The following is a 16,365-nucleotide window of genomic DNA, read 5'->3' as shown; positions in this document are numbered from 1 at the left end:
ACTTTAAAAATACTGCAAAAATTCTTTAAAAAATATACAACTAAAAAATAATTTTACCACTATTTTCTCTCAGTGTATGCATGTGTAAGCAGACCGTATGAGTGTCTATGTTTATCTTGTCGCCATCTGCTTTAGCTACTGCTTTTGTTCTGTTTAATTTTCTGCTTGCCTTTGCTTCCTGCAGCTGTTTGTCCTTTTCCGTGTCCTTCCAGCCCCTATCCCCCTTGTCTGTCTTCCCCTCCTCGCCTCCCCCTCCACCTCCTCCCTCTGTCCATTGTTTTCATTAATGTTATTATTCAACATTTCTGTGTTTACGTCATCCCCTACACATATGACGGTAGTTTCTAATTTGTATGCATAATTTACAGCCGCATTGAGTTTCGAGTGGAAGGATATCCAGGCTATTGGTGTGTTTGGGGGGGAAGGGGGGTGGCATTTTCCAATTGTCAACAGTCTTGTCTGTGTGTGTGTGTGTGTGTGTGTTGGCAGGATAATGCATCTGTGAGTCTATCTGAGAATTGATGAGTTGATGCCTTAAGTAAGTCGCTGACAAGTGGGAATTTGTAATCAAAAGGAACGAAGGATATCGATTAATTGAAGCTTAAACACTTGAAGTGAAAAGGGTATTAAGGATAAGGGGTAAAAGGTCATTGATATTATTTATAATTACTACTGTTAAATGTGTAAACAATTTTTTAAGTGATATTTTTGAAGCTAGGAACAGTTCTTAAACTAAAAATAGAGTTATTTTCTTCATTTAAAAACCCCTTAAAACCCTTGAATTTCTTACATATTTCACCTGTAATTTATATTTTTGGCCAAGAATTTTCCAATAAAAAACTTTGTATTAAAAAGAAAGCAAACCCTTAACTTGGGTGTTGCCAAAATTGAAATAGTTTTGCACGATTGCCTGTCCGAATAAAAGAACAGCCAACAAAGGCAGAGCCAGGGTTCTGTGAAGAAAGTAAGCCAAAAGTTAAGCAAATTGCATACCAAGATATTTCTATCCCATCCATATATATATCTCAACATTCCACAATGTTTTTTTCTCTCCCAGAGTAAACAATATTTTGGCCAAACTTTTAATTAAAGAAAATTGTGGAGGGAGAGGAGGAAAACGTATTGTTATCGCAAACTGCAACTGCAACTGCAATCAATCTAAATGTCGAGCTGTCAATAAAATTGTCAGCAGCAAAGGGTCCCAGGTCCAGTATCCTGTCAGCAGCCAAGGAAAACACGTTTGCATACCTCCTTTTCAGCTGACTGCATCACCACTAGCAGCTAATACAAAAGGGCCAAGGGGTATGTATGGTGGCAGGGGCTAAGGCCAGGTTGGTTAGCCAACATCCAAACGAGAGCTAGTCGTGTGAAACAAAGGCAGGGACATGCGAGGAGCAGCTTGATTTCTGGTGACATATATTTGACAGATGAGTCCTGGAAAGGAGGTCAGACCCCAAGGCTTTTAAAGGGGTTTTTTAAGGTGTTTTTAAGGGTATTTTAAAGTACTTTAAGTTAAATTTTTTTAAAATTATAACAATAGAAAATATTGCAGCTTAACTTCAAAGTTTTTGTATACATTCAGAGACTATATCTTTAATTTCTTTTCAATTTATAAAAACTCTTTAGCGTATTTCTAAATTATCCTTTGATTTTATAAAGGTAACACCCCGCTTAAATATATTTTATTTAACAATCATTTAAATTCTCCCAATAACCAATGTTTTTCTTCCAAATGTTACCTCTCTTTACAGGATACCTATGCCCTTTTATTACGCATTCAAGCCCCTTGTATTTGCTAATAAAGAATAAATCCCAGGATATATGTTGCCTGTTCGACCTTTTTGGAGCCGTGACTGTGCACATTCGGCTGCTGCCTTCAATGCACTTCAATGCGCTTGACATTTTTATTAAAAGCTTTAAGTTGTAAGTGCCCCGGCAGCGTATACGCGCATGTACATAAATGTCAAGGAGCCAGAAAGGATATTCGCTGCAGTGGCAACGGCTGCTGGCTGGGAACTTATTGGCTGCAGCACCCAGTTCCATCTCCTCCCAAGCTCCTGTCTTATGCAACAATGTAATAATGCCAGAGGGAGGGCAACTTTAACTTGTACCCAGTGTCACTGGTAGTAGTTCTTAGTCATTTTTCTATCCCGCTGGGATTTACTTATGACACTGAAACTGGAAACTGGAAACTGCAATGCAAGCTGGCTCTGGCATCATTTATTTCACAGGATTTCCTCTCAGCAGATATTGCAGTGCGTGACATTCTATGAAAACTCATTTGATAAATGATTGGAAGGACACGAAAAAATGGGAAATGAAATGGGACTCACTGAAAGCGATCTGCGAATTGGGCTAATGACAATGCCATCCTGCCTGCCTTCCGTCGTTTCGTTCATTTAAATCAGGGACCGTAAATAATGATTATCAATGTTTTCTTTAAACAAAAAAATCATTCACTTAGAAAAGTCGCACAAAGAAACGAATTATACCAAACGGCTACAATTTGGATGCTCTTTCGAGAAAACCAATGATTGCTGAAATCTAGATTTTTTATATAATAAACCAATTTTAATTATTAATTTTTGAGTTTTATTTACTCGCTCAAAGAATAATAATTATTATTTTGAGCGAAAAAAGTTCGATCAAAAAATAATGATCATTTTTTGAGCGATATTTTTTCGCTCAGAATTTCGCTCAAAGTGTAATATCTATTTTCTCAGCGGGGTCTTTGAAAAAATTTGTACATGCTTCTATGGATCAAAAACGTACGATTCGATTCATAGAAGCATGTAAAAAATTTTTCGAAGACCCCTCTGAGAAAGAAGTTATTACACATTGAGCGAAATTCTGAGCGAAAAAATATCGCTCAAAAAATGATCATTATTTTTTGATCGAAATATTTTCGCTCAAAATAATAATTATTATTCTTTGAGCGATGAAGTAAAATAAAATTATAATTATTAATGGCAAGCGAAATATATTAAAATCAATAGATAATCATTAATCGTTGATTTTTATTTTTTCACTTATAATGATTACGTGCCCTGATTTAAATATATGCCAAACACATGTCGTATGCGCAATATTCCTCGTCGTCGTCGTCCCCATCGTCTGTGCACAAATTTTCGCTTTTGCACACATAATTTTCGTGAATAATTTCGAAAGGATTTTCAACTGGGTCGGATCCTGCGGCAAACAGATTTTGCTATGCACAAAACGTTTATATAGGCGGTGGGCATAACACAGTATGGGAATGCCTCTTTACCCCTTTATTCAGCCCATTTCGAGCGCCCCCACACACTGACACGTTCAAAGGCAAATGCCGGCTTATGCACTGGTAGAAAATTGTGTACATAAGAGGTAGAGAAAGTGTGAAATATATTAGAGGGAACTCAAAAGAGCTGTCAAAATTTCTTATTAATATTATCTTTTTAATAAAAAACTACATAAACATTGATTTGATTCCACTAACTTTTCTTGCTCTAAGTCTTACTATTAATTTTTTTTATTATTTAACTTTACCAGGACTGTGTTCGTTTCTCCCAGTGTACACACACAACCGACGCTTGTTCATAATGGGCATAAACATTCTCGCATCCGTTGCCGTTGATTTGGTCGCCTTTGCTTTGTCTTCCAGCTGTTGTACGTTAGATATTTTGACTATGCCGCTGCGAATTGCTGTTGTCCTGGCTGTTGTTGCTGTTATCCTTGTTAATGTTGTTGTTGTTGTTGTTGACGCTTCCCGCATTGCATTTGTCGGATGTGGCAGGACCTGCTGTTACCCAATGCCGCCTGCCATGGCCTGATAGTGACGCGTCCCGGGTACCGAGGCTTAATTTAAGTTTGTATTATTAATGGAATTGAATTTCGTATGGCAAGGACCCATAAGGACCTCTATGGTCTAGAAATTTCCATTGTTTTAAATCGGCAATCAATGAAGGGAATGCGAAATTAATTAGAGAAGATTTAGCTTCGTTTTCGATTATTCCTGCAATAAACGGTTCAGTTATGAAAACATGAGTTCAACTTTTTGCAATGATTAACTATTTAATACCAAGACCTTTACATATAATTACAAGAATTAAAGTCATTTTATATGCTGTGGCTCTTTTTATTGGCCAGGATTTTGACTCTCAATCCAGCAAGGAGGAGTTCTGTGAAGGATATAAAATATTTTACTTAGACTTTATTAAATTCCGAATCAGTAGATTTAATTTTTTTAGGTACCAATTTATTCCCAATATTTTTTTTAGGTTTTTGGGAACAGTTTAGGGAGCACCAAAGCAGGAAGTGATGGTCGAGGTATAACAAGCTTAGGAGGTGTTGGGGGAGGTAAAAGATGTAATTCTTCCGGCGGTGAAATATTCACACCTGGAGGGCTGGCAACATTTGGTGATGGAAACTTTAAGAGAAATATGTATAATACATCCATTATATTTCATTAAAATGAATATCAGAATATCACTTTACCTGAACGCCTCCAATAACGGGTTGACCTGTAATAGGATCTATGCCATTTGTTAAGTTAGGATTAGGATTCACAGATGAACCAGGAGGAATTGGTCTAAACTTATTTCCAATATTTGGGCCCATTATAGAGGGAAGTGATGGTCGTGATATATTAAGCTTTGGAAGTGTTGGGAGAGCTGTAAGATTTAAGGCGTCTAGACTTGCAATATCCACATCTGCAATATCAGGCCGACTTGGGTTTGCAATCTTAAATAGATGTATAATACTACCCTTAGATTTGATTGAAATAAATATATGAGAATATCACTTTACCTGACCGTCTCCCGCTGTTGGTAGACCTGTAATCGGATCTATAACATTTTGTGGTAAGGCAAGATTAGGTCCGAAATTATTCCCAATGTTTGGGTGGTTTGGATTAAGTTTAGGGAACGAACCAAGCCCTTCTATTAAATTAGGACCTATACCATTTGGTGAGCCAGGATTAGGCTTCACATTGCTTCCAATATTTGGCGGATTTGGATAATTATTTGGTAGACCAGTCCCAGAACCTTTTGGCGGTTTTGCACCATTTGATGAGCCAGATGAACCGGGAGGACTCTTTAAAGGATCCTCTTTGATTATATTAACTTAGAATCAGTAGATCAAACTTTACCGGAGAGCCTCCATTATTTGGTTGAGCAGATCCAGAATCTGTTGACGGATTTGCACCACTTGATGGGCCAGATGAACCGGGAGGACTCTTTAAAGGATTCTCTAGGATTATATTAAATTTGGGATCAGTAAATCAGACTTTACCGGAGATCCTCCTTTATTTGGTTGAGCAGATCCAGAATTTGTTGACGGATTTGCACCATTTGATGAGCCAGATGAACCGGGAGGACTCTTTAAAGGATTCTCTTGGATTATATTAACTTTAAATGAGAAGATCAGACATTACCGGAGAGACTTCATTATTTGGTTGAGCAGATCCAGAATCTGTTGACGGATTTGCACCATTTGATGAGCCAGATGAACCGGGAGGACTCTTTAAAGGATTCTCTAGGATTATATTAAATTTGGGATCAGTAAATCAGACTTTACCGGAGAGCCTCCATTATTTGCTTGACCAGATCCAGAATCTGGTGACGGATTTACACCATTTGATGAGCCAGATGAACCGGGAGGACTCTTTAAAGGATTCTCTAGGATTATATTAAATTTAGGATCAGTAAATCAGACTTTACCGGAGAACCTCCATTATTTGGTTGACCAGATCCAGAATCTGGTGACGGATTTACACCATTTGATGAGCCAGATGAACCGGGAGGACTCTTTAAAGGATTCTCTAGGATTATATTAAATTTAGGATCAGTAAATCAGACTTTACCGGAGAGCCTCCTTTATTTGGTTGACCAGATCCAGAATCTGGTGACGGATTTACACCATTTGATGAGCCAGATGAACCGGGAGGACTCTTTAAAGGATTCTCTAGGATTATATTAAATTTAGGATCAGTAAATCAGACTTTACCGGAGAGCCTCCATTATTTGCTTGACCAGATCCAGAATCTGGTGACGGATTTGCACCATTTGATGAGCCAGATGAACCGGGAGGATTCTTTAAAGGATTCTCTTTGATTATATTAAATTTAGGATAAGTAAATCAAACTTTACCGGAGAACCTCCATTATTTGGTTGACCAGCAACAGAATCTGTTGACGGATTTGCACCATTTGATGAGCCAGATGAACCGGGAGGACTCTTTAAAGGATTCTCTTGGATTATATTAACTTTGAATCAGAAGATCAGACATTACCGGAGAGCCTCCATTATTTGGTTGACCAGATCCGCCAGGACCTCCAAGATCACCAGGCAATAATGCCAGACTGATGTTAATGTTTGGGATGTTTATGCGATTTGTATTTGTGTTTACATTATTGGGACTTTTAAAACGATCAGTCCTTAAATATTGGTTTAGATCGGATGTAACGTAATTCGAAACCTTAGGGAGATACCAATGAAATGTATATTTAATATATATTTTTATAGGTGGTAAGTTATGTATTCTTACATATGGCTCCGTTGTGAACTGCCAGGGAAGGAACAATACTAATAACCAAGGAGACGCCATCCCGATTGTCGTGAAGCTATTGGGAACACTGACGGACCAAATTGCATTAACTTAACTCAATAACTTTTTTACATAAGCAAAAGTGAACCTTAACATTTGCAAAGCCACAGAAATAATTGTGATATTTGGCATGGAAATTGCCATTAGATTGGCTAATGATGTAATTATGGATTTATAAATTCAACATTATATAATATATGGCACAGCAGGTCTGATTTCTTTATACTTTTATGTTAAAATATACAAAATTTCCTTTAACCTCTAGAATTTAGAGGTCAAATTACACATTGTCAGAGGATACGGCTAAAAAGGAAATCAAAAAATCTTAAGTCCTGCGCTCTCGTTCGGAATGATTTTGATTTTCGGTCTACGGGACTGTTCCTTGAAAGATTTTCTATCTTATTTTCTCGCTTTTCCATGCTTTGCCTGCCAAGTATAAGCAAAGAAGGAACAAACGCTTTTAAGTTTAACTTTAACTAAATATTTTTCTCTCCCATCGAGATTCCTTTTATTCTAAACAGCTAAAATATCATGTAAACTCTCTCTCTATTAGTTATTAATTATAAAACCTAAAGCGTTACCATCAGTTAGCCAAGGTTGAATTATTAAACCGCAAAGTCGCTTGCCAACACACAAACACTTTATAGACCAAAACCAATCAAGTCAATGGAATTGCAGCAGAGGGAGGACTTTTCCCAATCACAATGGCATCTGTTTTGCAAACAACAAATGGTCAACATGCAATAGCCAGCGAGCAACAATTACCATATATTACCATATAAAATGTTATAAAATGTGAAATGATTAAGCAAGAACCACAAGAGAGTGGACTGGCATTTCATTTGGATGTATGTAAGCCCCTGTTGATGCTGACAGCATAATCAGCGTATAATTTGCATAAAATTAAAATATGAATTTGCATGTTCCGATTGAACCCTACCCACATCAGAAGAGAAAAGGCACGCAATGGTTGTGCCCGAAACCAAACAACAAATTTATTTATCGCTTTGTTCAAATAGAAATTGCCAACTGTTTTGTATTTTCAAAAAATCTGAGTAGATATAAGCTTTCTGGAGTTCCTATCTTAAGCACGAGTTGGGAATGTCTGAAATAAAGAAATATTAATTTTGACATATCTGAATTAAGAGATTTCACAATTTAAATATAGAGTAAAGAATACTAACTAGTTTCGGAAATAGGGTGGTTCGCCATGCAAAAGCAGGTGGAGCTCCTGGTGGTGGTGGAGGCGGAGGTGGAGTTGTGGTTGTGGTTGTGGTTGTGGTTGTAGTTGTAGTTGTAGTTTCCTCATTTACGGTCCCATCAATAACTATAAGATTCTCATTCATATTGATATTATCGTAATCCTGGGAGATTTCAAATATAATTTACAATAATAAGATAATAGTGAAATATAAAATTGAGTGCTAATTACATCGGCGATTGAAGGTGCAGCAAATTGCCAAAAAATGAATAGAGATAGCCACCAGGGAAAACCCATCTTGATTAAGCGGAGTCTATATGGAGTCTGAAGGGAAAAATGGTGTTAAGGCTTTAAAGCTATTCGGAACACTGACGGAGCCAATAGTATTAGATTGACTCAATTCATTTTTTATATAAGCGAAAGTGACCCTTAAAATTTGCAAAGCCACCGAAATAATTGAGGTATTTGGCATGAAAATTGCCATTGGCTTTGCTTAATGATGTAAATATGGATTTATAAATTCAACATTATGTAAGCGTATGGCGCAGCAGGTGTGATTTCTTTATCCTTTGATGTTGAAAAATAAAAATTTCCCTTAAAATATATAAGCTATCAAATAACCCATTGTCAGAGGATCGGGTTTAACAAAAATCAAAGGATTTTAAGTTCTGCGCTCTTGTTTGGAATGATTTTGATTTTCGGTCCCCTGGACGGATCCACGAAAGACTTTGTATCTTATTTTCTCTCGTTTCCACGCTTTCCCTGCAAAGTATAAGTAAAGAAGGAACAAGCGCTTTTAGGTTTAACTTTTATAGACCAAAACCAATCAAGTCAATGGAATTGTAGCAGAGGGAGGACATTTACCAATCACAATGGCATCTGTTTTGCAAACAACAAATGGTCAGCATGCAATAGACCAAACATTTACATGCCAAAGGCAGAGCTAGCGACTAACAATTACCATATATTATCATATAAAATGTGAAATGATTAAGCGTATAATTTTCGTAAAAATTAAAATATGAATTTGCATACTCCGATTGAACCCTCCCCACATCAGAGAAGAAGTCACGCAATGGTTGTGACCAAATTTATTTATAGCTTTGTTCAAATAGAAATTCCAAACTGTTTTACCTTTTCAAAATATCCATTTAGATATAAGCTTCCTGGAGTACCTATCCTAAGAGCGATTTGGTAATACCTGATATACAGAACTATACATATGAAATATCAAAATTAAGGGATTTCACTATTTAAATATATAGGATAGAATACTAACTAGTTTTTGGAATTATTTGGGGGGCCCTCCAGAAGAAGCAGGTGGAGCTGGAGCCACCTTCTGGGCTGCTTGTGGTAGTGGTGGTGGTGGTAGATGCGGTCACTGTCTGCAGTGTTGGTTCCATCGTTATTTTCACCGTTTCCAAGCCCAAGCCCATCTATATTTATTTTGTTCTTATTCGCATTGCTATTGCTTCTTCTATACTATTCAAATATAATTTATAAAAATAAGATGCGTAAAACAAATTATATGTAAAGTTATCCAGTCTTAATTACTTACAGCGATTGAAGGTGCAGCAAATTGCCAAAAAATGAATAGAGTTAGCAACCAGGGAAAACCCATCTTGATCAAGCGGAGTCTATTTGGAGTCTGAAGGGAAAAATGGTGTAAATTCTTTAAATATATTGCAGGGAAAGGAGTCGCAAAAGATGGACACGCTTTCTGTGGCATGCTTATTGCGATTTCATGATCCATTAGGCCCGGCAGAACGCGTCACTGAAACTGCCTGCTAATCTGTTGATAAATAAGAGAGCACAACTTGGTGGCTTTATATCAACAAAGAATGCACTCGAAAAATTACTCTTTGGAAATATACTTTAAGTATTTTTCTCCCTTTCCCAAGCTTGGCCTGCAAAGTACAAGCAAACGAGCACTCGTTCCCCAACGAGAGGGTTTTTTAAATGCTCTTCAAATACTTTTTTATTATTCTGGGCTAATGTTTCTTTCAGTGTACAGTCAACTGTCGTTTGACAAATGTCAAAACATTTTTACCTGTGCCATGGCCACACTTTTTCGCCGCCATTTCCGCATGCTGATCACGTCTCGCTCGCACGCAAATGTGACCAGAGCCATGAGAGCTGCCATTGTTGTTCTTGTCATTCATCACCCTGCGTGGGGGGAGGGGCTGTGAGTGGGGGCGTTATGTAAATAAAGAATTGCCACTTTGACACGTCGAATGCGTGCCGATTTTGCCTAGCTTTGTCCCGCTCTGTCGTCACTTTACATATATATTTTCGCCCCATTTCCGCATATTTATTCGATTCTATATTTATTCATTGCGAGTATTATGTATGCTAGTATGTCAGCTATTGAAGTTGTCAAATCTGAGACACGTTGGGGTTGTAAAATGGGGCACTTGTAACACTAGCTTCTAGACTTGAAGGGTTTTCATGGTAATTAAAAAAAAAAAAACTAATAAATCAGTAAGTAACTCCTTCTAGAAGTTACTTTGGGGAAAGCCTTCTCTCAAATCCCGTGACTCTGGCCAACAGTCACGCTCTTCGAGTGTGGAGTGGGCGTGAGTCTGTGGTGACAGTGGTCTCTCCCTGGGGTCTGTTTTGTCCTTTTCGCCATCTGCCTCGAACTGTGAAATATGTTGCATACTTTTTGTGGGCACTCTATCACCATCTCGGGAGACTCCTGCGGTTTATTGTAGGCGTGGCGCGTGCCAAACTTAACATACACAATCATTTTTATGCCACAGAATATTCGCTTTCCACTCACGTTCCACACAAAGAGTGGGTGGGTGGTTGGCACATAGTGCAAGGTCCTTCGGGTCTGGCGCGCATAAGTTCATAATTCATACTTTCATTATTATTTTCATTTTCACATTTTCGGTTTCCTTTTGTACTCCCTCTCTCTGTTTCCTTTGCGGATTCCCAGCTCTGTCCGGTTCTTGGGGGCCGCCTGTGTCGTTGACAAATTGTTTTAAATTGCATTTTCATAAGTATTTTCTTTTAGTTTTGGTTTTAAAAAAGAAAATATCACAAGGAATGTGGCTAAGTAGGTTAAATTAATGCTAATGGTTTTTAAATCAATTTATAACCAACTTTTATAAGTTATTTATCGCTTTGAAATACTTAAAAAAATTATTTTTAAAGGAAAAAAATAGTTTTATAAATTTTGCATTTTTAAAGAAATTGTATGTTTTGAAATCCTTTTAAAATGTGCCCAAAAGTAGACTTTAAACAGCTTACAACATACATTTCGGCATCGGCTTTCAACATCTTTAAATGTTATACAGTCTAAAATATTATTTTAAAAATTTAATTTATTTAAGTTATGACTATGACACCCTCCCTTTCATTTTGATATTTCTTTAGCTTTAGGCAAAATCGCGAAAGTCTATTTACTCGTGCCCAATGAGCCCTGCAGCTCAGTGAATTCCTGCATTCGCCTGTTTCTATTCCGATTGCGATTCCGATTTGGATTCCAGATACTGTCACTGACATCCAACAAGTCACAGGCCCCAGGACAAATGCACAGAGAAAAAAACTGACATAAGTCTTTATAAGAAATTTATTTTATTATTCTAAGGATTACAAATTTCAATTTCAAATTGTAAGATATCAACTAGACTTTATATAGTTTTGTTTATGTTCTAAAAGTACAACAAATTAAGTCTTATTTCATGTCTATACTTTTCTTTCAGTGCAATGACATTTTGCGTTCGACAGCTGGGGGCAAAGTGGGTGGTTTCGGGGGGTAATGGCGCCGAGTGTGGTTTTTCGGTGGGGGTAGCGACGACCACAGACGCGTCTTTTGTTTGCTTTGACAGAGGGCAGCCTCTCCTCCTAGAATGTCCATGTCCTGCGTCCTGTGTGCGCCTCAGTCTGGTGCTGTTTTGGCATTGGTGGCTACAGATTTGCTCGCCGGAGCACTAAACTTTTATTTCTTAAATCCGTGAATCGTTTGTGGGCCTCGCCTCGCTCTGGTCAAAGTCAATATGCGGGCGCAAATGTACGAAATGATGAGACAGAAGCCGCCACCAAAGGGGAGAGGCTGGTAACAACACTGAAAAAAAGAAAAAAATTTCAAAATTTCAAGAACAATGTTTGAATTTACCTATATAAAAAAAAATATTAAGAAATTAACAAAAAGGTATTTACGTTCTGAACATGATTCTAGATATTTTTTGTTTTTAAAACCCCACATTTCTTTTCTTCCAGTGTATTGATAACATGCCCCAAACTGGGCCTCTCCTCTGGCCGCTTCCTGCTTTTTTGGAAAATCGGTTTTTGTTGATGCCAGCGCCAGTTGTTTAGCTGCCGACAGGAGGACAGACTTCAGTGCTTCAGTGTTGTGTCCCCCCTTAACCCCCTGAAGCCCAACATGAGGCCCCCTCCCAAACCACATCCCTTCATCCGCTGGCCGAGCAGCTTCTGTCCAGCAGCAACTGAACTGGAGTGGAGTTTTGTTTGTTGTCCGTTTGTCAATTACAAAACTTTTATTGCAATTTACTTTTGTTTCAAGCTCGCAGCAAAGCCCTGCTCTCCCCCCCAGGGGGGTCCCCACCCGTTTTGAGGTCGTTTCGATTGCTTTTCCGTTGACAATTTCGTTCGTTGTCCGTTCGCTCGGTTCAAGTATTTAATATAGCACTCGATGAAGTAATATCCATTCGCTTGTTTGATGAATTGTAACGGCTCGTCCATTGGATGCCATCGGTGTTTGTTCGGGGCTTAGATATAGGAGGGGGATAGGGTATAGGGAGGGTATATACATAGGTGTATATAGATACAAGATGGGAGAAAAATTCGACCATACCAAATCTGGGCAATGGTAATTGAAGTTTGATGTTTGCGGTTTCAAGGACTGCGATTTTTGGTCGTTAGTAAAAACAATCTACAGTTTAAATAAAATACAATTTTATTATATATTTTTACCTACGCTCTACCTTCCATGCTTTGCCTGCCAAGTACAAGCAAGAGCAGACGAAAAAAAGTTAGTTTTCACTCTGAAAATAGCTTTAATTATTAAAAAACAAGAAAGGAAACTAACTTCGGAAGCCCGAAATTTGTATACCCTTGCTGTTTGCCATAGGATCGGTCATTCAATCAAAAATCTATCATAACTAAGCCAAAAAAGCATCAAATTCAATTCGGAAAGCTTTTCTGTGCTAGTTTTTTCTAGGGTAACGAAACTGCATACTAAATTTCACATTTTAGAAAATTGAAATTTTTGCCAATTTCTTCTTTGACAATTGAACCATTTTAAGACCTCAAAAATAAAAAAAAAATTAAAAAATTTGTTTTCTGCTTAAACTTGGCTAGATCGACTCAGCTTTTTGTGCTGATCAAGAATATATATGATTTATAGGGTCGGAAATAACTCATTCGCTGGCTAAAATCATAAAACTCCTTAGAAGGGCCTACAATATTCACACTCTTTAACTTAATATTTTGATATATTTTAAATTGTAATTTTTTGTATAAAAAATGTCATATCTAAGCCAAAAAAGCATAAAATTCAATTCGGAAAGCTTTTCTGTGCTAGTTTTTTCTAGGGTAACGAAACTGCATACTAAATTCCACATTTTAGAAAATTGAAATTTTTGCCAATTTCTTCTTTGACAATTGAACCATTTTAAGACCTCAAAAATAAAAAAAAAATTTTAAAAATTTGTTTTCTGCTAAAACTTGGCTAGATCGACTCAGCTTTTTGTGCTGATTAAGAATATATATGATGTATAGGGTCGGAAATAACTCATTCGCTGGCTAAAATCATAAGACCCCTTAGAAGGGCCTACAATATTCACACTCTTTAAATTAATATTTTTATATATTTTAATTTGTAATTTTTTGTATAAAAAATATCATATCTAAGCCAAAAAAGCTTCAAATTCAATTCGGAAAGCTTTTCTGTGCTAGTTTTTTCTAGGGTATCAAATAATGCATACTAAATTTCACATTTTAGAAAATTGAAATTTTTGCCAATTTCTTCTTTGACAATTGAACCATTTTAAGACCTCAAAAATAAAAAAAAAATTTTAAAAATTTGTTTTCTGCTAAAACTTGGCTAGATCGACTCAGCTTTTTGTGCTGATCAAGAATATATATGATTTATAGGGTCGGAAATAACTCATTCGCTGGCTAAAATCATAAAACCCCTTAGAAGGGCCTACAATATTCACACTCTTTAACTTAATATTTTGATATATTTTAAATTGTAATTTTTTGTATAAAAAATGTCATATCTAAGCCAAAAAAGCATAAAATTCAATTCGGAAAGCTTTTCTGTGCTAGTTTTTTCTAGGGTAACGAAACTGCATACTAAATTCCACATTTTAGAAAATTGAAATTTTTGCCAATTTCTTCTTTGACAATTGAACCATTTTAAGACCTCAAAAACAAAAAAAAAATTTAAAAATTTGTTTTCTGCTAAAACATGGCTAGATCGACTCAGCTTTTTGCGCTGATCAAGAATATATATGATTTATAGGGTCGGAAATAACTCATTCGCTGGCTAAAATCATAAGACCCCTTAGAAGGGCCTACAATATTCACACTCTTTAAATTAATATTTTTATATATTTTAATTTGTAATTTTTTGTATAAAAAATATCATATCTAAGCCAAAAAAGCTTCAAATTCAATTCGGAAAGCTTTTCTGTGCTAGTTTTTTCTAGGGTATCAAATAATGCATACTAAATTTCACATTTTAGAAAATTGAAATTTTTGCCAATTTCTTCTTTGACAATTGAACCATTTTGAGACCTCAAAAATAAAAAAAAAATTTAAAAATTTGTTTTCTGCTAAAACATGGCTAGATCGACTCAGCTTTTTGCGCTGATCAAGAATATATATGATTTATAGGGTCGGAAATAACTCATTCGCTGGCTAAAATCATAAGACCCCTTAGAAGGGCCTACAATATTCACACTCTTTAAATTAATATTTTTATATATTTTAATTTGTAATTTTTTGTATAAAAAATATCATATCTAAGCCAAAAAAGCTTCAAATTCAATTCGGAAAGCTTTTCTGTGCTAGTTTTTTCTAGGGTATCAAATAATGCATACTAAATTTCACATTTTAGAAAATTGAAATTTTTGCCAATTTCTTCTTTGACAATTGAACCATTTTGAGACCTCAAAAATAAAAAAAAAATTAAAAAATTTGTTTTCTGCTAAAACATGGCTAGATCGACTCAGCTTTTTGTGCTGATCAAGAATATATATGATTTATAGGGTCGGAAATAACTCCTTCACTATGAAACACACTTTTGACTAAAATTATAATACCCTGCAAGGGTATAAATATATATATTTCTCTTTTTAAATTCCTAAAAAACTTCACTTTTATCTCTCACTGTAATTATTTAATTTGCATACCCATCTTGCGGAATGAATAAGAACGAACCCCACTGCGAACCACTTGAAGCCAAGTGGCGAACCGGCCAGGAAATGGCCAGCCAGCCAAGGTCTCTGGCTCTGGCTGAGGCATTACGACTTAAAATTAACAAGTTTTTGCCTTGGCACCGCCAGTGCAAGCCCCAAGGAATACACAACAAACGACGCGCTAATTTGACAAAACCCACATGAGGTCCTTCGACTGAAGGCGGTGCCCAGGAACGGGCATTTAACGTGCTCCACAGGAGACCTGCTGCTGCGTTTACTCTTCTCCGGCATAACCAGACTTAGGCACACATACCCACACATATGGGGTATATAGTACAATCCTGTACAATCAAATCGAAATGAAATTGACCATTAATGTGTGCACACATGGATTCCTGGGGGTTTCCCATACATTTCGGGGGCAGAACCCTTCGAGTTGCGCTTGCCATTGACAGCTATTGTGAAGGATGTTGACAAATGAGCGATTGTGCCGAGTAATATGTAGGAGTAAGGAAATTGAGGTAAGAGACCTGCGTCAGACACTTGAATCGCTTCAAGGATGTTTGCCACAGCCCAGGACCTCTCCTTGAAACAGGGGAACAAGGCACAAAGCAAGGAAAGACCTTCTTTCATGGGATTTGCTTTAATTTTTTAAGTGAAAACCAGAGAAGTTCTTTTAAAAAAAATTTATTTTAAAGGTCTATATTTATTCCTTTATTTTATATACATTTTTTAAACTGTTTTATTGAATTGCCAACAGAATTTATATTTATCAGAATTCTTCAATTTTTCCAATATTAATTATAATAAAAATATTACCCATTATTATTTTCATAAATACAGTATTCCCTCTGCTTATCATCTAAAGGTAAATTTTAATGTTTTTTAACCAGTAAAATTCTAATAAATTAATCCATGACAAAGGCAAAACTTTCCACTGCCAAACACAAATCATCTCGAGTCGAGTTTGTTCCAAGGCATTTGGCAAACTCATTAAAAACTTTTCCTTATCATCATAAAAAAAAGGGACAACAAAAAAGAAGAAATGTCAATACAGCAGGAACTTCTTTCATTTTTTTTTTTTCGTTGTGCCACCTGCATAATTTTTTGAGAAAACATTTTCGAATAACTTAAACATTTGCCGTGCACTCTTTTGCCGGCATTTTCCCGGGTAATTTTTCCCCGCTT

At 36.5% G+C, this 16,365-nt stretch overlaps 2 protein-coding genes and 1 long non-coding RNA gene across 52 annotated transcripts; all 3 read right to left on the bottom strand.

Annotated features, from left to right (window-relative positions):
* Positions 1-4,024: 4,024 nt before the first annotated feature.
* On the bottom strand, positions 4,025-6,669 carry LOC108072255 (cuticle collagen 2-like). 50 transcript variants are annotated; one of them, XM_041777177.2, is made up of 14 exons: positions 6,523-6,669; positions 6,268-6,453; positions 6,126-6,212; positions 5,983-6,069; positions 5,840-5,926; positions 5,697-5,783; positions 5,554-5,640; positions 5,411-5,497; positions 5,269-5,355; positions 5,126-5,212; positions 4,786-5,070; positions 4,474-4,719; positions 4,231-4,405; positions 4,025-4,157 (listed from the first exon to the last, which is right to left on the bottom strand). In XM_041777177.2, exons 1-13 carry the CDS (start codon positions 6,580-6,582, stop codon positions 4,253-4,255), a joined length of 1,626 nt encoding a protein of 541 aa, XP_041633111.1. In that variant the 5' UTR covers positions 6,583-6,669; the 3' UTR covers positions 4,025-4,157; positions 4,231-4,252. The 50 variants fall into 50 exon arrangements, with proteins under 50 accessions (XP_041633111.1, XP_070139856.1, XP_070139854.1 ...); XM_070283755.1 differs by lacking the exon at positions 5,126-5,212; XM_070283753.1 differs by lacking the exon at positions 5,269-5,355.
* Positions 6,670-7,549: 880 nt separating this feature from the next.
* On the bottom strand, positions 7,550-8,174 carry LOC108072289 (ras guanine nucleotide exchange factor B-like). Its single transcript, XM_017163357.3, has 3 exons — positions 8,015-8,174; positions 7,767-7,946; positions 7,550-7,687 (listed from the first exon to the last, which is right to left on the bottom strand). Exons 1-3 carry the CDS (start codon positions 8,078-8,080, stop codon positions 7,667-7,669), a joined length of 267 nt encoding a protein of 88 aa, XP_017018846.1. The 5' UTR covers positions 8,081-8,174; the 3' UTR covers positions 7,550-7,666.
* Positions 8,175-8,859: 685 nt separating this feature from the next.
* Positions 8,860-9,500, bottom strand: LOC138927969 (uncharacterized). The gene is made up of 3 exons (XR_011444441.1): positions 9,342-9,500; positions 9,063-9,265; positions 8,860-8,997 (listed from the first exon to the last, which is right to left on the bottom strand). It is a non-coding gene; the product is annotated as an uncharacterized lncRNA (long non-coding RNA).
* Positions 9,501-16,365: the final 6,865 nt, after the last annotated feature.

Source organism: Drosophila kikkawai, chromosome 2R (assembly GCF_030179895.1).
Source record: "Drosophila kikkawai strain 14028-0561.14 chromosome 2R, DkikHiC1v2, whole genome shotgun sequence".
Classification (NCBI taxonomy): domain Eukaryota; kingdom Metazoa; phylum Arthropoda; class Insecta; order Diptera; family Drosophilidae; genus Drosophila; species Drosophila kikkawai.
The sequence above is the reverse complement of the archived record's forward strand: the minus strand, read 5'-3'. Positions and strand labels throughout refer to the sequence as shown.

Excerpts from the sequence above, each read along its gene's own strand:
- LOC108072255 (XM_041777177.2), bottom strand. The coding sequence starts at position 6,582 with ATGGCGTCTCCTTGGTTATTAGTATTGTTCCTTCCCTGGCAGTTCACA. Across the intron at positions 6,213-6,267 it reads CAAATAATGGAGGCTCTCCG|AGTCCTCCCGGTTCATCTGG; the intron begins GTAATGTCTGAT and ends AATCCTTTAAAG. Across the intron at positions 5,641-5,696 it reads CAAATAATGGAGGTTCTCCG|AGTCCTCCCGGTTCATCTGG; the intron begins GTAAAGTCTGAT and ends AATCCTTTAAAG.
- LOC108072289 (XM_017163357.3), bottom strand. The coding sequence starts at position 8,080 with ATGGGTTTTCCCTGGTGGCTATCTCTATTCATTTTTTGGCAATTTGCT. Across the intron at positions 7,947-8,014 it reads CTGCACCTTCAATCGCCGAT|GATTACGATAATATCAATAT; the intron begins GTAATTAGCACT and ends GAAATCTCCCAG. Across the intron at positions 7,688-7,766 it reads CCACCCTATTTCCGAAACTA|ACATTCCCAACTCGTGCTTA; the intron begins GTTAGTATTCTT and ends TCTTTATTTCAG.